At 39.1% G+C, this 24,102-nt stretch overlaps 1 protein-coding gene across 1 annotated transcript in view; it reads left to right on the top strand.

Moving 5' to 3' along the window:
- The window catches only part of LOC133621840 (ras-related C3 botulinum toxin substrate 2), a 28,997-nt gene extending 5,463 nt beyond the window's left edge, over positions 1 to 23,534 (top strand). The window contains exons 2-6 of the mRNA XM_061984238.1: positions 2,764 to 2,835; positions 2,958 to 3,075; positions 9,146 to 9,208; positions 14,383 to 14,542; positions 19,866 to 23,534. Of these exons, the coding sequence (XP_061840222.1) occupies positions 2,764 to 2,835; positions 2,958 to 3,075; positions 9,146 to 9,208; positions 14,383 to 14,542; positions 19,866 to 19,996 (544 nt within the window). The 3' untranslated portion in view covers positions 19,997 to 23,534. The remainder of the gene's footprint in view (positions 1 to 2,763; positions 2,836 to 2,957; positions 3,076 to 9,145; positions 9,209 to 14,382; positions 14,543 to 19,865) is intronic.
- The last annotated feature ends 568 nt before the right edge of the window (positions 23,535 to 24,102 follow it).

Here is a 24,102-nt window from a genome sequence, read left to right as displayed (position 1 = left end):
ATATATACATACATATATATATATATATATATATATATATATGTATGTATGTATGTATGTATGTATGTATGTATGTACAGTATATATATATATATATATATATATATATATATATATATATATATATATATATACATACACAATACTTTTAAAGTAATTTTATATATATATATATGTATGTATGTATGTATGTATGTACAGTATATATATATATATATATATATATATATATATATATATATACACAATACTTTTAAAGTAATTTTGATGGTAGGCTAATACAGCTAATATAGACACTTACATCATGTGTCGCCTTCATTATAACACTTACATAAGGCTTTCGATTTTTTGCGGCTCCAGACAGATTTAATTTTGTATTTTCGCTCCAAATTGGCGCTTTCAACATTTTGGGTTGCCGGCTCCTGAACTAACCCATCAAAAATGTAAAAATAGAGTAAAAAGGCATAATGTTATTAAAAAAGCTGAAATCAATAATATTTGTCTCTAAATATATGTATAACGTTCCTTTAGCTTTTTTTATGATCCTATTTGGTTTCAAATACCACAAGAACCTCCACCCTTGCATTGTCGTTTGTAGTTTCTAACCAAAATACCTACATTGTATTTGTATATATTGTATTGTGTTTTCAGAAAATTTTATTTTTGGCCAAAATCGTGCAGCCCTACTTCTGCCTCTTACAAAAACCTCGATGTAACTTCCTGTGCGGTGGTTAAAGAAGACGAGATGTGTGATGAGGGCAACAAAAAAAAAAAGGCATGACAAAATGAGAGCAGCTTGAAAAGCTCAAGTGCGAGTTTAAGCCGAGCCACTTCCTGTTTCCTCCAACACTTCACTTCCTTTTTACGCGACTCGCAGGCGTGACAACACACGTGACTCACTGGGTAACGCTGAAGAGGACCTTTGATGAATTTCATCTTTTCCGACTTATAAGTGTCGTTACCATGTAAACTAAGCCAATATCAAACAAAGTCGTGGAGAAGTTCTTAAGCGCAAAAATTATGACTAAAGTGGTGAAACTATATTTTCATTTGCACTTTAGTGTTATTGAGTTTATTTCGGAATTCATATTAACTTTTGTTTATTCATTTTTGCACAACATAATTGTACGTAAATTCAAATTTTGTCAGTTATTTATGAGCCCCTTCTTACGCAGTATATTTGATGAGTACTTATTTTTCTAATCAGCCTGGCCTAAGGTTTATGTAATAAATAATTCATAATATTTGCGACTAACACATGCTTTCATATCTTTTGATAAGGTTGCAAACTGTATGTAGGTTTTATATAATTATTGAATACCATTAAAATCAAGAGTGAGATGACTAATTCAGTGTTAATATTTGACTAGTGAAAAAGTTGGGCCCAGGTGTCGAAAAGGTTAAGAACCGCTGATCTAGACCACAATAAAGTGTTTTGAATATAGATTAAAAATCATCATAGGTCCCCTTTAAAAACATTTCTAATACTGTATAACTAATAATGTTTATTACATTACAATTATACCAATATGTCCACCAAATTACAGCATTATTCACATGTGAATAATATAAATACAGTTTATTATACAGCATTATTCACATGTGAATAACATAAATACATTCTATTATACAGCATTATTCACATGTGAATAACATAAATACATTATATTATACAGCATTATTCACATGTGAATAACATAAATACAGTATTATACAGCATTATTCACATGTGAATAATATAAATACAGTCTATTATACAGCATTATTCACATGTGAATAACATAAATACAGTCTATTATACAGCATTATTCACATGTGAATAATATAAATAGAGTCTATTATACAGCATTATTCACATGTGAATAATATAAATACAGTCTATTATAGAGCATTATTCACATGTGAATAATATAAATACAGTTTATTATACAGCATTATTCACATGTGAATAATATGAATACAGTCTATTATACAGCATTATTCACATGTGAATAATATAAATAGAGTCTATTATACAGCATTATTCACATGTGAATAATATAAATAGAGTCTATTATACAGCATTATTCACATGTGAATAATATAAATACAGTCTATTATACAGCATTATTCACATGTGAATAATATAAATAGAGTCTATTATACAGCATTATTCACATGTGAATAATATAAATACAGTCTATTACACAGCATTATTCACATGTGAATAATATAAATACAGTCTATTATACAGCATTATTCACATGTGAATAATATAAATAGAGTCTATTATACAGCATTATTCACATGTGAATAATATAAATAGTCTATTATACAGCATTATTCACATGTGAATAATATAAATAGAGTCTATTATACAGCATTATTTACATGTGAATAATACAAATACAGTATTATACAGCATTATTCACATGTGAATAATATAAATACAGTCTATTTTACGGCATTATGCACATGTGAATAATATAAATACAGTCTATTATACAGCATTATTCACATGTGAATAGTGAGGAAATAATGGATGAAAAATTATTCCGCAAAATATTCATCTCCTCCATCAAATTCTAAGAAATAAAAATAAATACATAAAAAATAAATAAATAAATAAATAAATAAAATCAAAAAAAAAAAAAAAAAAAAAATCTAAGAAATATTTTTGCCAAATCTATATCTCCAGCTGTATTTTAAAATATAAATACTACTCTAATACAGTATAATGTATATACGGACAACAGGTATATCGTTATCATGTGTGTGTTTTAGGGCTGTGGGGAAAACATGTCTACTCATCAGCTACACAACCAACGCCTTCCCTGGAGAATACATTCCGACTGTGTGAGTACACACACACACACACACACACACGCACACACACGCACGCGCACACACACGCACACACAAAACACTCAACCCACAACCAGATATCAACGTTGTTGTTGTTGTTGTTTATATTTTAGTTTTGACAACTACTCGGCCAACGTTATGGTGGACAGCAAGCCGGTCAATCTGGGCCTCTGGGACACGGCCGGCCAGGAGGACTATGACAGGCTCCGCCCACTGTCCTACCCCCAGACGGTACACACACACACACAACATTGAAGAGTGGTGTTTGTCTCTATGGTAACAAACGTGCCTGTGCAGATGCCGTGCGTCACTGCCCCGTTACGTACGGCAGGCGGTCGCTATGGAAACAATTAGCCGTCTGAACCAGACTTTCTGAATTTTCTTTGCAATTTTAATGATTTTGAAGCGCTTGAAAGCTTTGAAAATGAAGCCGGAAAACAAAAACAACTTTAATAATATACAGAAATATGTAATTTTTTCCTTAAAAGCTAGTTATATAAAAAATTATTAAAATTAGGTTGTCCTCACCTTGGATGTCCACATGCTAACATGCTACTGTGAGCTGCTCTATTCATCTTTAAATTGCACTATAATCAATAAAAAAAACTAATATTTGACTTTTTACACACTAGTTGACAAGCAATCATCACATCACTGAATAATACCAAAAATCCTTAATTGCCACCGGGGGGCGTATGTTCATTGTATATGTGGCTTGCCATGATATGCCGTGACGTACGAAGTACCGTATTTTCTGGACCCGCACTCACTAAATTTTCGAATACATTTTTTTTCCCCCATACATTAGCCACACCGGACTGTAAGCCGCAGATATATACAATGTGAAATAAGTTATTTAGACATGTTTATTTACATACCTTAATCATTTTGAAACGGTGCCTGTAACACGGCAGTAAAACAGCCGATCAAACAAAACAGAGGTCATCGTCATGGACCCACTAGCTGGGGAAGTTAGCCACACCGGACTCTAAGCCGCAGATGTATACAATGTGAAAAGCCTGGGGGGAAAAAAAAGCAGCGTTTTATCGAACTGCACATACAATACATCGCTCTCCATCCACGTGTCGTTTCTGTGGTGAAGAAATGAAGCGGAAGAAAATCTACAGTATAAACTTAAGTCAAATAAAAATCTATCAAATTCATTTTAGTTTGTTCACTGCAAAAAGTCAGTGTTCAAAAACACGAAAAAAAAATACAAAAGTTAGGGGCATTTTATTTGAACTAAGCAAAATTATCTGCCAATAGAACAAGAAAATTTGGCTTGTCAAGACTTTCCAAAACAAGTAAAATTAGCTAACCTTAATGAACCCAAAAATACCTTAAAATAAGAATATTCTCACTAATAACAAGTGCACTTTTCTTGGTAGAAAAAAAAATGAGACCTTTTTGCTCAATATGTTGAAAAATGTTCTTAAATGAAGTAAATGCTAGTGCCATTATCTTGACATAATGATATGCGCTCGGCATTACATTTCTTGAAACCAGCAAACTTATAGTAAAACTAATTTATTGTTCTTAATGGAAAGGCAACAAAAGGTCTCCTCGCCGCTCAAGCAAATCATATTGTCTAAAAATGCATTTTTCCATCGATAACATGACATCATCGCACCAAGTGCGTGCTCTTTCAGTCAATTAGTGCGCATATATACAGCCTGTCCCCGGCCAAATTTTTTTTTATTGTAATTTTAAAAGAATTTATCTGAATGTTTGATTGATTGATTGAAACTTTTATTAGTAGATTGCACAGTACAGTACATATTCCGTACAATTGACCACCAAATGGTAACACCCGAATAAGTTTTTCAACTTGTTTAAAGGGGAACATTATCATAATTTCAGAATGGTTAAAACCATTAAAAATCAGTTCCCAGTGGCTTATTTTATTTTTCGAAGTTTTTTTCAAAATTTTACCCATCACGCAATATCCCTAAAAAAATCTTCAAAGTGCCTGATTTTAACCATCGTTATATACACCCGTCCATTTTCCTGTGACGTCACACAGTGATGCCAATACAAACAAACAGCAAGGTACAGCGACATTAGCTCGGATTCAGACTCGTCTGATAAGATAATTACTAACAACTATGAACTAGGTTTACAGCATATGAAATACATTTGGCAACAACATGCACTTTGAGAGTGCAGACAGCCCATTTCAGGCGCGCTAAGAACATATATTTTTCCACGATTTCAGCACTCAGGTTAACCATACCTAAATAGACACAAAATACTGCATTACACAAGACTACCCGAATGTACTCGAATGATTGAAAAAAATAAATGTTTTTAAGCTAAATTATTGGTAAACACAGTTTATGTATAATTTACGTAAAACCGCGAGTAATGAATAAAGTTTTCATCAATTAATATATTCTGTAGACATACCCTCATCCGCTCTCTTTTCCTGAAAGCTGATCTGTCCAGTTTTGGAGTTGATGTCAGCAGGCCAGGGAAGCTAGGGTCGATATTCTTCTCTTGATCATCTTCGGTGGCATAAGGGACGGTGTGAGCCAAGACATCCAGGGGGTTTAGCTCGCTCGTCTGCGGGAACAAACTGCCGCCATTGCTTGCCGTGCTACCGAGGTCCTTTGTCCCTGAATTGCTCACACACTCCGGCAGATTCAATGGGGGTCTGGCGGCAGATTTCTTTGACTTTATCGTTTGAAATGCATCTGCTTTGAGTGTCGCAGGATATCCACACATTCTTGCCATCTCTGTCGTAGCATAGCTTTCGTCGGTAAAGTGTGCGGAACAAACGTCCAATTTCTTGCCACTTTGGCATCTTTGGGCCACTGGTGCAACTTGAATCCGTCCCTGTTCGTGTTGTTACACCCTCCGACAACACACCGACGAAAGTGAGAAAATGGCGGATTGCTTCCCGATGTGACGTCACAACTCCGAGAGCGAATAATAGAAAGGCATTTAATTCGCCAAAATTCACCCATTTAGAGTTCGGAAATCGGTTAAAAAAATATATGGTCTTTTTTTCTGCAACATCAAGGTATATATTGACGCTTACATAGGTCTGGTGATAATGTTCCCCTTTAAGTCGGGGTCCAATGTGCATGAACTATTTCTGTTTAAAAGTGTTTGAAATGTCACATGTTACATTTTTAAATATTAACTGTCAGTTTGCTGTACTGTGCCAACTGTGCTACTATATGAGTACGTGTTTGCTATTGTTTCATTGAAAATAAAACAGTCCATTTGGCTGTCATCTGTTTTAATTATGAGACACATTTGTGTCAAAATCCTGATTTTTTTTTTTTTCATGCTTGAAGTAACAAAATATTACTTTAAAAAAGTAGTTTTATACTTGTGAGTGTTGATGACACAGCTTTGCAACAGTTGATATTCTAGTTTCAAGCATGTTTTACTCAATATAAGTCATCAAATCTTAGCAACAAGCTGCAATATCTTACTGAGATCATTTAGGACCAAAACCCTTAAAGGGGAACATTATCACCAGACCTATGTAAGCGTCAATATATACCTTGATGTTGCAGAAAAAAGACCATATATTTTTTTAACGGATTTCCGAACTCTAAATGAGTGAATTTTGGCGAATTAAACGCCTTTCTAATATTCGCTCTCGGAGCGATGACGTCAAAATGTGACATCACATCGGGAAGCAATCCGCCATTTTCTCAAACACCGAGTCAAATCAGCTCTGTTATTTTGGCTACAAAGTCAACAAAAACAGAATGCTGGACGACAGCAAAAACTTACAGCGTGTGGAGCAAAGACGGCGTCCACAAAGTACATCCCGTACATGACATGACCATCAACAATGTCCCCGACAAAGAAGGATAGCGTAGGCACAACTTAAATAGTCTTGATTGCGAAAACAAAGCAGGTGCGGACACTCAAAGGAAGGCGTGAAGCTGCTACAGGAGAACACCAACAAAACAGGAAAGGTCACCAAAATAACAGCGCAAGACAGGAACTAAAGCACTACACACAGGAAACAACAACAAACTCAAAATAAGGCCCGACAACCTGGTGGAGTTTCATTTTTTTAAAGGGGAACATTATCACCAGACCTATGTAAGCGTCAATATATACCTTGATGTTGCAGAAAAAAGACCATATATTTTTTTAACCGATTTCCGAACTCTAAATGAGTGAATTTTGGCGAATTAAACGCCTTTCTAATATTCGCTCTCGGAGCGATGACGTCACAACGTAACGTCACATCGGGAAGCAATCCGCCATTTTCTCAAACACCGAGTCAAATCAGCTCTGTTATTTTCCGTTTTTTTCGACTGTTTTCCGTACCTTGGAGACATCATGCCTCGTCGGTGTGTTGTCGGAGGGTGTAACAACACGAACAGGGACGGATTCAAGTTGCACCAGTGGCCCAAAGATGCGAAAGTGGCAAGAAATTGGACGAATGTTCCGCACACTTTACCGACGAAAGCTATGCTACGACAGAGATGGCAAGAATGTGTGGATATCCTGCGACACTCAAAGCGGATGCATTTCCAACGATAAAGTCAGAGAAATCTGCCGCCAGACCCCCATTGAATCTGCCGGAGTGTGTGAGCAATTCAGGGACAAAGGACCTCGGTAGCACGGCAAGCAATGGCGGCAGTTTGTTGCCGCAGACGAGCGAGCTAAACCCCCTGGATGTCTTGGCTCACACCGTCAAGAGAAGAATATCGACCCTAGCTTCCCTGGCCTGCTGACATGAGGGTATGTCTACAGAATATATTAATTGATGAAAATTGGGCTGTCTGCACTCTCAAAGTGCATGTTGTTGCCAAATGTATTTCATATGCTGTAAACCTAGTTCATAGTTGTTAGTTTTCTTTAATGCCAAACAAACATACCAATCGTTGGTTAGAAGGCGATCGCCGAATTTGTCCTCGCTTTCTCCCGTGTCGCTGGCTGTCGTGTCGTTTTCGTCGGTTTCGCTTGCATACGGTTCAAACCGATATGGCTCAATAGCTTCAGTTTCTTTTTCAATTTCGTTTTCGCTACCTGCCTCCACACTACAACCATCCGTTTCAATACATTCGTAATCTGTTGAATCGCTTAAGCCGCTGAAATCCGAGTCTGAATCCGAGCTAATGTCGCTATACCTTGCTGTTCTATGCGCTATGTGACGTCACAGGAAAATGGACGGGTGGTTAAAATCCGGCACTTTGAAGCTTTTTTTAGGGATATTGCGTGATGGGTAAAATTTTGAAAAAAACTTCGAAAAATATAATAAGCCACTGGGAACTGATTTTTAATGGTTTTAACCATTCTGAAATTGTGATAATGTTCCCCTTTAAACGCCTTCTTCTATGTGTCACTTTTTTTTAAAGTATTTTATGTTCCTTGTTTGCTATGTGTGTCACAATCAAACAGTTCCCCTTCTGGACTATGAAATAAAAATGGTAGGGTCCACTTACCTCTCATCATGAATTAGGAAGGAGACTGCTGACAATTCTCAGGGACTTTAGCTATGGAGGACGATACCTGACCCAAAAATAATTGAATAAAGAGAGGTACAATAAAAATAAAATACAAATACCGTATTTTTCGGACTATAAGTGGCAGTTTTTTTCATAGTTTGGCCGGGGGTGCGACTTATACTCAGGAGCGACTTATGTGTGAAATGATTACCGTAAAATATCAAATAATATTATTTAGCTCATTCACGTAAGAGACTAGACGTATAAGATTTCATGGGATTTAGCGATTAGGAGTGACAGATTGTTTGGTAAACGTATAGCATGTTCTATATGTTATAGTTATTTGAATGACTCTTACCATAATATGTTACGTTAACATACCAGTTGGTTATTTATGCCTCATATAACGTACACTTATTCAGCCTGTTGTTCACTATTCTTTATTTATTTTAAATTGCCTTTCAAATGTCTATTCTTGGTGTTGGCTTTTATCAAATAAATTTGCTTCACTATGTGACGTCACAGGAAAATGGACGGGTGTATATAACGATGGTTAAAATCAGGCACTTTGAAGCTTTTTTTAGGGATATTGCGTGATGGGTAAAATTTTGAAAAAAACTTCGAAAAATAAAATAAGCCACTGGGAACTGATTTTTAATGGTTTTAACCATTCTGAAATTGTGATAATGTTCCCCTTTAAAACAAGTAAAACACTCTAACATAAAATCTGCTGAGTGAGAAGAATTATATTATCTGATAGAAAAAAAGCAAATATCAGACTTATTTGAGATATTTCATCTTACTTAGATTTCAGTTTTTGCAGTGTTGGAATATTCGAATATTTATATTTAAAGGTTTATTTGTCTTTGTTTGTCTAGGATGTGTTTCTGATTTGTTTCTCCCTGGTGAGTCCTGCGTCTCACGAGAACGTCCGAGCGAAGGTGAGTCCCATTAATCTTAATAACCGCCTGATTAACGGTCTATACCAGGGGTCGGCAACCCAAAATGTTGAAAGAGCCATATTGGACCAAAAATACAAAAACACATCCGTCTGGAGCCGCAAAAAAAGTAAAAGCCATATTACATACAGATAGTGTGTCATGAGATCTAAATTTAATTAAGAGGACTTAAAGGAAACTAAATGAGCTCAAATATAGCTACAAATGAGGCATAATGATGCAATATGTACATATAGCTAGCCTAAATAGCATGTTAGCAGTGACCAAATATGCCTGAGTAGCACTCCACACAAGTCAATAACATCAACAAAACTCACCTTTGTGGATTCATGCACAACGTTAAAAGCTTGGTGGACAAAATGAGACAGAAAAAGATGTGGTATAAAACATGTCCTAGAAAGTCGGAGAAGGTTATACATGTAAACAAACTACTGTGAGTTCAAGGACCGCCAAAATTAGTAGGACAAAACGGCGCTGGCCAAATACTCGAATCAGTGAAGCATGTTTAATATAAACAGTGTGCTTTGTAACAATTAGGGAGGTTTGTGTTATGTTTGTCCTCCTACAGAAACCATATTAAAACAAAAAATGTATATTTTTCCCCTCATCTTTTTCCATTTTTCATACATTTTTGAAAAAGCTCCAGAGAGCCACTAGGGCGGCGCTAAAGAGCCGTGGGTTGCCGACCCCTGGTCTATACTATTATCGATTCAAATGTGATGCAATTTAGCGTGCCTTAGCTGAAGCTAGGTGGGACCAGGAAGTAGACGCTAATCCGTAAGGGAAATTAAAAAAAAAAAAAAAAATTTAAGAGGTTTTTTTTACAGGACTTTAAAATTTGTTTTGTCAAATGTTCTATTTTTAGTCACAATGGAACTGCTTTCTCAGCAAAAATGCGGATGTAGTCTTTTTATTTTACGTTATGTTTCTGTCATAGCAGACTGCCAGCTAACATTAGCGCTCCTCAAAAATATATATATTATAGCCCTACGAAGATCATTTACCCATCTATTTTGATATTATGTCGTTGTCAGTGAACCAGGAAGTAGGACTCTAGCTAACATTAGTTGTAACTAGGGATGTCCGATAATATCGGCCGATAAGGAAATTATCGGTATCGGTTTCAAGATTATCGGTATGGGTTTCCAAAAGTAAAATTTGTGACTTTCTAAAACGCCACTGTGTACACGGACGCAGGAAGATGTACAGAGCGGCAATTAATCCTTGAAGGCGCTGCCTTTGCATACTGGCCCAGTTACATAATATATACGGCTTGACACACGCACTAGCGAATGCATGCATACTTGATAAACAGTCATACAGGTCACAGTGAGGGTGGCCGTATAAACAAGTTTAACACTGTTACAAATATGCGCCACACTGTGAACCCACACCAAACAAGAATGATAAACACAACATAGACACAACAGAACAAATACCCAGAACCCCTTGCAGATACTTGTTTTCATTCGGAAAAATCTACCTCTCACACGTGATGACAAGGAGGATAAGAATTAGCCCACTCTTTGAGCTTCATCTGTTGCACAAATAGACTAATAGTCTGGACTGAGTGAAGCTGGTTTATTTATGTTTTGTGCCTTTTTTCCCCATGCACTTTAAAGGATAGCTGTGTTATCTACTAGTCTAGACAGAAGCAGTTTTATTAATGTTCATGCACTTTAAAGGATGGCTGTGTTAAGTTAACAGTGTTTCCCATAGTTGTAGTGGGTATTAGGTTTATCTCAGGGAGAGCATGTCCCACATTCCAAGCTGCTGTTTTTAGTCATGTTAAAAAAAATAATGCACTTTGTGACTTCAATAATAAATATGGCAGTGGCATGTTGGCATTTTTTTCCATAACTTGAGTTGATTTATTTTGGAAAACCTTGTTACATTGCTTAATGCAGGGGTCGGCAACCCGCGGCTCCGGAGCCGCATGCGGCTCTTTGATCACTCTGATGCGGCTCAGCAGCTTACTTGCTGAACCCCCCAATTTTCCCGTGAGACTTCCGGATTTCAATGCCTCTCGCAGTTAACTCCCGGGATTAATATTCACCGATTTACACCCATGGCTATAATAAGGGCGTGCCATGATGGTACAACATTTAGCGCCCGCTACAATAAGTATTAACACCGTGCCAGCCCAATACTTGTTATACAATATACATCTTCTGCTTGCACATGTACGAGACAGCAAGGCATACTTGGTCAACAGCCACACAGGTTACACTGACGGTGGCCATATAAAACAACTTTAACACTCTTACTAATAATACGCCACACTTTGAACCAAAACCAAACAAGAATGACAAACACATTTCAGGAGAACATCTGCACCTTAACACAACATAAACACAACAGAACAAACACCCAGAATCCCATGCAGCCCTGACTCTTCCGGGCTACATTATACACCCCTGCTATCACCAAACCCCGCCCCCACCCCAACCCTGCTCCCTCACACATCAACCCCCCCCCCTCTCTCTGTGCGTCGGTTGACGTAGGCGGGGTTTGGTAGCGGGGGTGGGGTGTATAATGTATCCCGGAAGAGTTAGGGCTGCATGGGATTCTGGGTATTTGTCCTGTTGTGTTTATGTTGTGTTACGGTGCAGATGTTCTCCCGAAATGTGTTTGTCATTCTTGTTTGGTTTGGGTTCACAGTGTGGCGCATTATTAGTAAGAGTGTTAAAGTTGTTGTTTTTTATACCGCCACCGTCAGTGTGACCTGTGTGGTTGTTGACCAAGTATGCCTTGCTGTCACCTACGTGAGCAAGCGGAAGCCCCATACAACGTGTGGCTGTTCAGGCACGCTGGCTGTAGTGGGCGCCAAATGCTGTACCATACGGCACGCATGGCGCTGACAAACGCCATTCATTTGAAACCCGCGTGCCGCACCAGCTTTCAAATTCCACTTAAAGGCGTGGGCAGCGTGTCTGAGACCCCTGATTTATACATAGCACAAAGCAAAAAAAAAAACTTTGTATGCAGTGATATTTAATTTTAAATTTCAAAAAGATTTTGGAGCTCCCATTGTCTTCTATAATTTGTGAAACTGGTCAAAATGGCTCTTTGACTGGTAAAGGTTGCCGACCCCTGGTTTAATTTATCCAGCGGGGCATCACAACAAAATTAGGCATAATAATGTGTTAATTCCACGACTGTATATATTGGTATCGGTTGATATCGGTATCGGTAATTAAGAGTTGGACAATATCGGAATATCGGCAAAAAAGCCATTATCGGACATCCCTAGTTGTAACCCGTGTTTTTTGAGTACTTAATCTTTCCTTTCTGCCATTTGGGTCACAACGAGACTGTTCCTCCCTGTTGACTCAGAAACACCAACGTTACTGTCCACTTGTCTCTCATCTTCCATGAACCGGAAAGAGGCTAGCCCTACGAAGATGATCTTCCCATCTATTTTGATGTTATTGTAAATAAACCAGGAAGTAGAAAGCTAGCTAACATTAATTGTAACCCTGGAAAAATGAGAAGCTAACAAATGTACAAACTACCAAACACACACTTTCCCGTACTAAAATGCAAATTGTCAACTCTACTTTGATGTTAGGTCAGTCTCCATGAACCAGTAAGTAAAATGCTAGCTAACAATAGACGCTGTCCTTCAAATGTGTCACTTTTTTGAGTATTTTTGTGTTCTATGTTTGCCCAGGGTTAGGGTTAGGGTGGTTAGGGTTAGGGGTTAGGGTTTGGGGGTTAGGGTAAGGAGTTAGGGTTAGGGTTTGTCCAATGAAACAGTTCCCGAACAATAGTACGGTCCACTCGCAGATTGCGAACAATCCTGAGGGACTTTAAAGGGGAACATTATCACCAGACCTATGTAAGCGTCAATATATACCTTGATGTTGCAGAAAAAAGACCATATTTTTTTTTAACCGATTTCCGAACTCTAAATGGGTGAATTTTGGCGAATTAAACGCCTTTCTAATATTCGCTCTCATCGGGAAGCAATCCGCCATTTTCTCAAACAGCTCTGTTATTTTCCGTTTTTTCGACTGTTTTCCGTACCTTGGAGACATCATGCCTCGTCGGTGTGTTGTCGGAGGGTGTAACAACACGAACAGGGACGGATTCAAGTTGCACCAGTGGCCCAAAGATGCGAAAGTGGCAAGAAATTGGACGTTTGTTCCGCACACTTTACCGACGAAAACTATGCTACGACAGAGATGGCAAGAATGTGTGGATATCCTGCGACACTCAAAGCAGATGCATTTCCAACGATAAAATCAGAGAAATCTGCCGCCAGACCCCCATTGAATCTGCCGGAGTGTGTGAGCAATTCAGGGACAAAGGACCTCGCTAGCACGGCAAGCAATGGCGGCAGTTTGTTCCCGCAGACGAGCGAGCTAAACCCCCTGGATGTCTTGGCTCACACCGTCCCTTATGCCACCGAAGATGATCAAGACAAAAATATCGACCCTAGCTTCCCTGGCCTGCTGATGAGCGGATGAGGGTATGTCTACAGAATATATTAATTGATGAAAACTGGGCTGTCTGCACTCTCAAAGTGCATGTTGTTGCCAAATGTATTTCATATGCTGTAAACCTAGTTCATAGTTGTTAGTTTCCTTTAATGCCAAACAAACACATACCAATCGTTGGTTAGAAGGCGATCGCCGAATTCGTCCTCGCTTTCTCCCGTGTCGCTGGCTGTCGTGTCGTTTTCGTCGGTTTCGCTTGCATACGGTTCAAACCGATATGGCTCAATAGCTTCAGTTTCTTCTTCAATTTCGTTTTCGCTACCTGCCTCCACACTACAACCATCCGTTTCAATACATGCGTAATCTGTTGAATCGCTTAAGCCGCTGAAATCCGAGTCTGAATCCGAGCTAATGTCGCTATAGCTTGCTGTTCTTTCCACCATGTTTGTTTGTGTTGGCATCACTATGTGACGTCACAGGAAAATGGACGGGTGTTTATAACGATGGTTAAAATCAGGCACTTTGAAGCTTTTTTTAGGGATATTGCGTGAAGGGTAAAATTTTGAAAAAAACTTCGAAAAATAAAATAAGCCACTGGGAACTGATTTTTAATGGTTTTAACCCTTCTGAAATTGTGATAATGCTCCCCTTTAACGCGCTAAAACTTGATGTGTCTTGTTTTTGTCCCCTACTCACCTCCTTTCCCCGCTTCAGTGGTACATGGAGGTGCGCCACCATTGCCCATCCACCCCCATCATCTTGGTGGGCACCAAGCTGGACCTGAGGGACGACAAAGACACCATCGACAAGCTGAAGGAGAAGAAGCTGTCGCCCATCACGTATCCGCAAGGCCTCGCTCTGGCCAAAGACATCGGTAAGCAGAATAGTAGAAACATCTGTCAATCAATCATCTCATTTGGCAGCCCATTTAGTCACGTCAAATGATCAACGATACTTAGTACTTTGATTAGTCAAGACAGTGTATGGCAGAGGTGTCCAAAGTGCGGCCTCCAGCACATTGTTTAATGGCCCGCGGCACATTTAATAAATACTATTACAAAACAACATAAAAAAGTGGGATAAAAGAGCAAACAGGTGAAATGTACTGAAAAAAAAGTTGCAATGTTGACTCTAATGACACAAAACTGCCACGCAGAAAGTTTTTTTCCTTAAAACTGTCATTGTTCAAAACATAATAATGAATCAAAATCAATGTTGTTATGAATTATTGACATATTCGAGGCTCTAATTACTTCACAAGTATTGCACTTTAAAAAAAATTAGGAAAAATATTGCAGACTAAATATGTGTATATATATATATATATATATATATATATATTATATTATATATTATATATATATATATATTATATATATATTATATTTTTTTTTTTTTCCCAAGATGGCGGCGCGCACAGACGCAGCGGCTTACGGCTCTCCATTTCAGTGCTCTTTCTTCCTTCTTTTCTTCATGTTTTTTTTCCTTTTGTGCACCACCTGTACTGCAAACACCCGGTACACCCGCCAGTCACTCTTGGATATCGGTAACTCGCACCATATATCTGTTTCGAGCGACTTTCACCAAAAGCACAACATCCCAGATGACATAGCGAGAGCACAGGGCTCTCCATGGTTTGTTGTCGGGTCTGGGAGACGGCGCAGACGGAGGAGGGAGAGGAAGCAGAAGCGTGGCCGCAGGTCCGGCGTCTTGCTCAGGCTTAGGAAACAACCCCACAAGCCACCTCTACCGAGCCTGTTCCTCTCTAATGCCAGATCCCTTGTACAGAAGATGGACGACCTGGAGTTACAACTTGCTGGAAACCGCTATGTTCGGGACTGTTGTGCTATGATTATCACCGAAACCTGGCTTCACCCGGAAATACCCGATGCTAGCATGCAGCTAGCCGGACGCACTCTGCTCCGCCGGGACAGAACTAAGGACTCCGGTAAGAGCAGAGGAGGGGGGCTCTGTATCTACGTGCATGAGAACTGGTGCAACAACGGGACAATCACTGAACAGCACTGTTGCCCGGACGTGGAGTACATGTCTGTTAGATGTCGGCCTTTTTTTCTCCCGAGAGAGCTGTCTGTTGTTATCATCACGGCTGTGTATATTCCACCGGACGCCAAAGTAAACACAGCGCTCTCTCTTCTGCTGAACACCGTCAACGAACAGCAGCGGGCCCACCCCGACGGTGTTCATATCATAGCAGGGGATTTTAATAAGGCCAATCTGAAGACTGTACTCCCTAAGTTCTACCAGCACGTGAAGTGTTCTACAAGGGGCAAGAACACCCTGGACCACGTGTATACCAACATAAAGCACGCGTACAGAGCTACACCCCTCCCCCAGCTTGGACAGTCAGACCATCTTTCCCTCCTGCTCTCTCCTACCTACACCCCCATCAGACGCCAGGCCAGGCCTATCACAAAGACTGTTATGACCTGGCCTGACGATGCACTCCCCAAACTTCAGGACTGCTTCCAACACACAGACTGGGACCTCTTCCAACAACAGGAGCTGGAGACAGCCACAGGAACGGTGCTGGACTACATAAAGTTCTGCATCGGGAATGTGACTGTGGAAAAAACCATCCGGGTTTACCCCAACAAGAAACCCTGGATGACCAGCCAGGTCCGCACACTCCTCAGGGCCCGCGACGCAGCCTTCAGGTCAGGGGACAGGGCACTGTACAGTGTTGCTAGAGCCGACCTGAAGAGAGGGATTAAAAAAGCAAAGGCGGACCACAGGAGGTGCATAGAGTCCCATCTGTCCAGCAAAAACTCACGGGAGGTGTGGTGGGGCATTCATGACATCACGAACTTCAGAGGCTGCAATATGACAACTGCGGATCAGAGTGCGACACTGGCAGAGGAGCTTAACTGTTTCTTTGCCCGTTTCGAAACCCCCCAGCGACACTCATCTGCTCCAGCCCTGCCTCCGCCCCCACCGGGCTCCGGCGCCACTCCACTCACTGTACAGGAGCACAGTGTCAGACGAGTGCTCCTGGCTGTGAACCCCAGGAAGGCTACCGGACCAGACGGAGTACCTGGAAAGGTGCTCAGGACGTGCGCCCACCAGCTCGCTCCCCCCCTCACCAGGATCTTCAACCTCTCCCTGGCTCAGGCAGTCATCCCATCCTGCCTGAAGTCATCTACAATAATCCCGGTGCCGAAGAAGTCTCCCATCACCAGCCTGAATGATTACCGACCAGTGGCCCTCACTCCGGTAATCATGAAGTGCTTCGAGCGACTTGTTCTCCAGCACATCAAGGACCATATCCCTCCAGACTTCGACCCCCACCAGTTCGCATACCGGGCGAACAGGTCCACAGAGGACGCCATCGCTGTTGCTCTCCACTCTGCTCTGAACCACCTGGAGCAGCAGCAGAGCTACGTCCGGATGCTCTCTGTGGACTATAGCTCTGCCTTCAATACAATAATCCCGGACAGACTCTGCAATAAACTGGACACTCTTGGCCTCCTCCCTCTCACAAACGCCTGGATAAGGGACTTCCTAACGGACCGACCCCAGAATGTGAGACTTGGCCCGCACCTCTCATCCCCCCGCACGCTGAGCATCGGCTCCCCACAGGGCTGTGTGCTGAGCCCCCTCCTCTACTGCCTTTACACCCATGACTGCAGTCCGGCCCACAGTGACAACCTTACCGTCAAGTTCGCCGACGATACCACAGTGGTCGGGCTCATCTCCAGGGGTGACGAGGCTGCCTACAGAGAGGAGGTCCTGAAGCTGACGGCCTGGTCTTCGGAGAACAACCTCGCTCTCAACACCAGCAAGACCAGAGAGATCATCGTCGACTTCAGGAGGAGCAGCACCGACCCTGCCCCCCTCTACATCAACGGCGAGCGTGTAGAGAGGGTCCACACCTTCAGGTACCTTGGAGTCCACATCTCTAATGACTTCTCCTGGACAGTCAACACCACATCAATCATCAAGAAGGCTCAGCAGCGGCTACACTTCCTTAGAGTCCTCGGGAAGTACAACCTGAAGCCTGACCTGCTGCTGACCTTCTACCGCTCGTCCATCGAGAGCCTGCTGACCTACTGTATTACGGTATGGTACGGCAGCTGCACTGCAGCAGACAGGGAGAGGCTGCAAAGAGTGGTCAAGACGGCTCAGAAGATCATCGGCCGCCCTCTCCCCTCTCTGACGGACATCTACACCTCCCGCTGCCTCAACAGAGCCAGTGCCATCATCAAGGACAGCACCCACCCTGGCTCTGACCTGTTCCACCTGCTGCCCTCTGGGAAGCGCTACAGGTGCATTAAAACCAAAACAAACAGGCTAAAGAACAGCTTCTTCCCCAGGGCCATAACCATCCTGAACGGACTGCCCCATTGTCCCTCATAACTGCCTTCTCTTCGGTGCAATAACCCATTCCACCAACACCCCTGTTTTTGTTTTGTTTTTTCATGTATATATTCATTTCACACCATATTCATTGCACTTCTACATTTTTTTAATTTTTATATATTTGCACATTGTTTTTCTAGCATGCACACATCGCACTGTATGGAATGGCCTCAATCTCGTTACCTTGCGTAATGACAATAAAGCTGATTCTGATTCTGATATATATATATATATATATATATATATACATATATATATATATATATATATATATACACACACACACACACATATATATATATTTATGTATACACACACACACACACACACACATTATTATACATACATATACATACACACACACATATATATTTCCGTTGCATCCTGGAAAAGCACACACCCCGGACCAAGTCTTGACAGTAGGTCGTCAGCACGAACAACAGAAAATGAATGAACTTAAATACTATGGACATGATTAGTGAAAGCAGGTGCGTGACTCAAAACGTGAAACAGGTGCGTGACGTGACAGGTGAAAACTAATGGTTGCTATGGTGACCAGACAAGGGAGTGAAAAGAGAGAAACTAAACAAAACATGACTTAAAACAAAACATGATAATACAGACATGACACTCCACAGGTCCAAGCATCAGTGCTCACTCAACTAAATTATTTATGCTTATATGTGGAAACAATAATAATAATAATAGTAATAACAACAATAATAATAAAAAAAGGTAAATAAAGCATAAAATAGTCTCAAATAAATAAATTAATTAAAAAACAGTATACATACATCAGCAAATAACTAAAATATATATTAAGAAAAAGGATCCTTAATATGTGCAGCAATATACCTAATTTTTCCCACTCACATCAACTCATTTTATATTTTTTCTACAATAAACTATGCCAAAAAACTCATAACAGACATACCTTTTTTTGAATGGAAACAAAAACAACAGGGCGTCACACACAGTCCACAGTAAACAGGATCTCTCTCCACTAAAGAATAAAGAAATAAATAGTACACACTCATAGTAATGCCACAGCGGCACACAAGATGTCCACACAGACACTTACTGACCCGTGCGCAAACTCACGAGACCAGGAAACCCTGTAATAACTGCCGCTAGCATTAAGCTAATCCACACATCATTTAGCATATAAAAGTAAGATTTTTACAACAATTTAACAAACAGAAAGTTCGGGAATTTAACCCGCATGCTTAACAGCACGTCACAAGACAGTGTGCATTCTTATAACATGTTTTAAGAGCGACAACCAAAAAGTTTACAAAAAAATAAAGGGAGAGAGACATAAATGTGACTTACCAGGTCCGAGCGTCAGTGCTCACTGAAGCTGCTCACACAGGTGCGACGCCAAATCACCCCTCAGGGAAACAAAAAGGTATGGAACCGAAAATAATAGAGTGGAACCTATTTACAATAAGAGACACTTTTGGGACAGTTCACAACAGAAAATTATGTGAATAAATGACCAAAAATTAAAATAAAATACAATTTAGCTCGGCTACATACATACATGATTGGAGAGCTAGCTTCCGCAGCTAGTGGGTCCATGACCATGACTTCTGTTTTGTTTGATCGGCCGTTTTACTGCCTTGTTACAGACACCTGGAAACAATTAAAGTATGTAAATAAACCTTTACAAATAATTTCTGTGTAAATAACTCATTTCACAACGTATATATCTGCGGCTTATAGTCCGGTGCGACTAATACAAGGAGATTATTTTTTCCTTCTAAAATTTAGTGGGAGCGTCTTATATCTCTATAGTCCGTATAATGTGTGTGTTCCAGATGCGGTCAAGTACCTGGAGTGCTCAGCGCTGACTCAGCGAGGTCTGAAGACGGTGTTCGATGAAGCCATCAGAGCGGTCCTCATTCCTCAGCCCCCCAAAACCAAGAAGAAAACATGCTCCATGCTTTGAGGAAGTAATAGCACAAGATGTACTTTTAAAGGTGCCGTGTTTTTACTGTAATTATTCTTCTTTTTTTTTCCCAACAATATTGTACTGGAAGTTAGCTTAAAAGTGTTTTTAAAAAAGCCACTGAACACGTCGTTTTGTGTGTCTGTAGCTTTAATGCTAATGTGATGTGTCGCCAACTATGTGTGATAAAAAAGTACTCGTGTGTACTTTATCCACTTGTCCAGTGTCATAGATGTTGTATATCACAAACAACAATACAACATTAAGGAGTGGAACAGGCTAACGTTAGGAACAATAGCTAAAGTATGTGATGCTACATGCTAACATTACATTTTAACATCATGCTAGGTTACTAAATTTAATATACTGTAGCTATGTGAGCTACATGCTAGCATTACATTTTAACATCATGCTAGGTTAGTCAAGTTAATATAGCTACATGAGCTACATGCTAACATTACATTTTAACATCATGCTAGGTTAGTCAAGTTAATATAGCTACATGAGCTACATGCTAACATTACATTTTAACATCATGCTAGGTTAGTGAAGTTAGTATAGCTATGTGAGCTACATGCTAACATTACATTTTAACATCATGCTAAGTAAGTAAAGTTAATATAGCTATGTGAGCTATAAGCTAACATTGCATTTTAACATCATGCTAGGTTACTAAAGTTAGTATAGCTATGTGAGCTATATGCTAACATTGCATTTTAACATCATGCCAGGTTAGTAAAGTTAGTATAGCTACGTGAGCTACATGCTAACATTACATTTTAACATCATGCTAGGTTAGTGAAGTTAGTATAGCTATGTGAGCTACATGCTAACAATACATTTTAACACCATGCCATGTAAGTAAAGTTAATATAGCTATGTGAGCTACATGCTAACAATACATTTTAACATCATGCTAGGTTAGTTAAGTTAGTATAGTTACATGAGCTACATGCTAACATTACATTTTAACATCATGCTAAGTAAGTAAAGTTAATATAGCTATGTGAGCTATAAGCTAACATTGCATTTTAACATCATGCTAGGTTACTAAAGTTAGTATAGCTATGTGAGCTATATGCTAACATTGCATTTTAACATCATGCCAGGTTAGTAAAGTTAGTATAGCTACGTGAGCTACATGCTAACATTACATTTTAACATCATGCTAGGTTAGTGAAGTTAGTATAGCTATGTGAGCTACATGCTAACAATACATTTTAACACCATGCCATGTAAGTAAAGTTAATATAGCTATGTGAGCTACATGCTAACAATACATTTTAACATCATGCTAGGTTAGTCAAGTTAATATAGCTACATGAGCTACATGCTAACATTACATTTTAACATCATGCTAGGTTAGTGAAGTTAGTATAGCTATGTGAGCTACATGCTAACATTACATTTTAACATCATGCTAAGTAAGTAAAGTTAATATAGCTATGTGAGCTATAAGCTAACATTGCATTTTAACATCATGCGAGGTTACTAAAGTTAGTATAGCTATGTGAGCTATATGCTAACATTGCATTTTAACATCATGCCAGGTTAGTAAAGTTAGTATAGCTACGTGAGCTACATGCTAACATTACATTTTAACATCATGCTAGGTTAGTGAAGTTAGTATAGCTATGTGAGCTACATGCTAACAATACATTTTAACACCATGCCATGTAAGTAAAGTTAATATACCTATGTGAGCTACATGCTAACAATACATTTTAACATCATGCTAGGTTAGTTAAGTTAGTATAGTTACGTGAGCTACATGCTAACATTACATTTTAACATCATGCTAGGTTAGTGAAGTTAGCATAGCTATGTGAGCTACATGCTAACATTACATTTTAACATCATGCTAAGTAAGTAAAGTTAATATAGCTATGTGAGCTATATGCTAACATTGCATTTTAACATCATGCTAGGTTAGTAAAGTTAGTATAGCTATGTGAGCTATATGCTAACATTGCATTTTAACATCATGCTAGGTTAGTCAAGTTAGTATAGCTATGTGAGCTACATGCTAACATTACATTTTAACATCATGCTAGGTTAGTAAAGTTCATATAGCTACGTGAGCTACATGCTAACATTGCATTTTAACATCATGCTAGGTTAGTAAAGTTAGTATAGCTACATGAGCTACATGCTAACATTAAATTTTAGCATCATGCTAGGTTAGTAAAGTTAGTATAGCTACATGAGCTACATGCTAACATTACATTTTAGCATCATGCTAGGTTAGTAAAGTTAGTATAGCTATGTGAGCTATATGCTAACATTGCATTTTAACATCATGCTAGGTTAGTAAAGTTAATATAGCTACATGAGCTACATGCTAACATTGCATTTTAACGTCATGCTACGTTAGTGAAGTTAGTATAGCTATGTTGGCTGCATGCTAACATTACATTTTAACATCATGCTAGGTTACTAAAGTTCATATAGCTACTTGAGCTACATGCTAACATTGCATTTTAACATAATGCTAGGTTAGTAAAGTTAGTATAACTATGTGACCTACATGCTAACATTACATTTTAACATCGTGCCAGGTTGGTAAAGTTAATATAGCTATGTGAGCTACATGCTAACATTACATTTTAGCATCATGCTAGGTTAGTAAAGTTAGTATAGCTATGTGAGCTATATGCTAACATTGCATTTTAACATCATGCTAGGTTAGTAAAGTTAATATAGCTACATGAGCTACATGCTAACATTGCATTTTAACGTCATGCTACGTTAGTGAAGTTAGTATAGCTATGTTGGCTGCATGCTAACATTACATTTTAACATCATGCTAGGTTACTAAAGTTCATATAGCTACTTGAGCTACATGCTAACATTGCATTTTAACATAATGCTAGGTTAGTAAAGTTAGTATAACTATGTGACCTACATGCTAACATTACATTTTAACATCGTGCCAGGTTGGTAAAGTTAATATAGCTATGTGAGCTACATGCTAACATTGCATTTTAACACCATGCTAGGTTAGTAAAGTTAGAATAGATATGTTGGCTACATGCTAACATTACATTTTAACATCATGCTAGGTTTGTGAAGTTAGTATAACTACGTGAGCCACATGCTAACATTGCATTTTAACATCATGCTAAGTTACTAAATTTAATATAGCTATGTGAGCTACGTGCTAACATTACATTTTAACATCATGCTGGGTTCGTGACGTTAGTATAGCTACGTGAGCCACATGTTAACATTGCATTTTAACATCATGCTAGGTTACTAAATTTAGCATAGCTATGTGAGCTACGTGCTAACATTACATTTTAACATCATGTTGTTTAAATTAGCTACACCTCTGTGAACGTCACAGCATGTTCCATATCTGTAAAGTACTTAAACACCTGCGGTACAAAACTTCACTTCACTTTTATAAACCCTTAGCCACTTCAAATTGTGAACAAACGTAAAAGTCATGGAGGTCACAGACATGCTAATAATGCAAGCTCGCCAAAGTGTTTGATAAATGTGTGTTCTTTGTTGTGATTAAAATACACAAAAAGCCCGCAGTCGTTTTTTTCTGGCGGGAGATCATTCCTGTGCTTCATCACCATTATCGCCACCGTAGTCATCGTCATGAGAAGTGAGATGAATGAGCTCAGATGGTCTTCACGCGTTTGTGTTGCCCACTTCCGTCGCTATTGACCAACGGCTAGTTGATTAATTGCCTTCATTATCGCCGCCTTGGGAAAAGTGATTAACCCTTTGTGTGGTGGGACAGATAATAAGGTACACCCTCACTCTAAAGCAGTGTATGTTCTCTTGTAAGAATACTATAAACCTATCTATATATACAGGTAAAAGCCAGTAAATTAGAATATTTTGAAAAACTTGATTTATTTCAGTAATTGCATTCAAAAGGTGTAACTTGTACATTATATTTATTCATTGCACACAGACTGATGCATTCAAATGTTTATTTCATTGAATTTTGATGATTTGAAGTGGCAACAAATGAAAATCCAAAATTCCGTGTGTCACAAAATTAGAATATTACTTAAGGCTAATACAAAAAAGGGATTTTTAGAAATGTTGGCCAACTGAAAAGTATGAAAATGAAAAATATGAGCATG

Source organism: Nerophis lumbriciformis, linkage group LG25 (assembly GCF_033978685.3).
Source record: "Nerophis lumbriciformis linkage group LG25, RoL_Nlum_v2.1, whole genome shotgun sequence".
NCBI classification, from domain to species: Eukaryota; Metazoa; Chordata; class Actinopteri; order Syngnathiformes; family Syngnathidae; genus Nerophis; species Nerophis lumbriciformis.
Note: the sequence above shows the minus strand (reverse complement) of the source record. Positions and strands in the feature narration are given on the sequence as shown.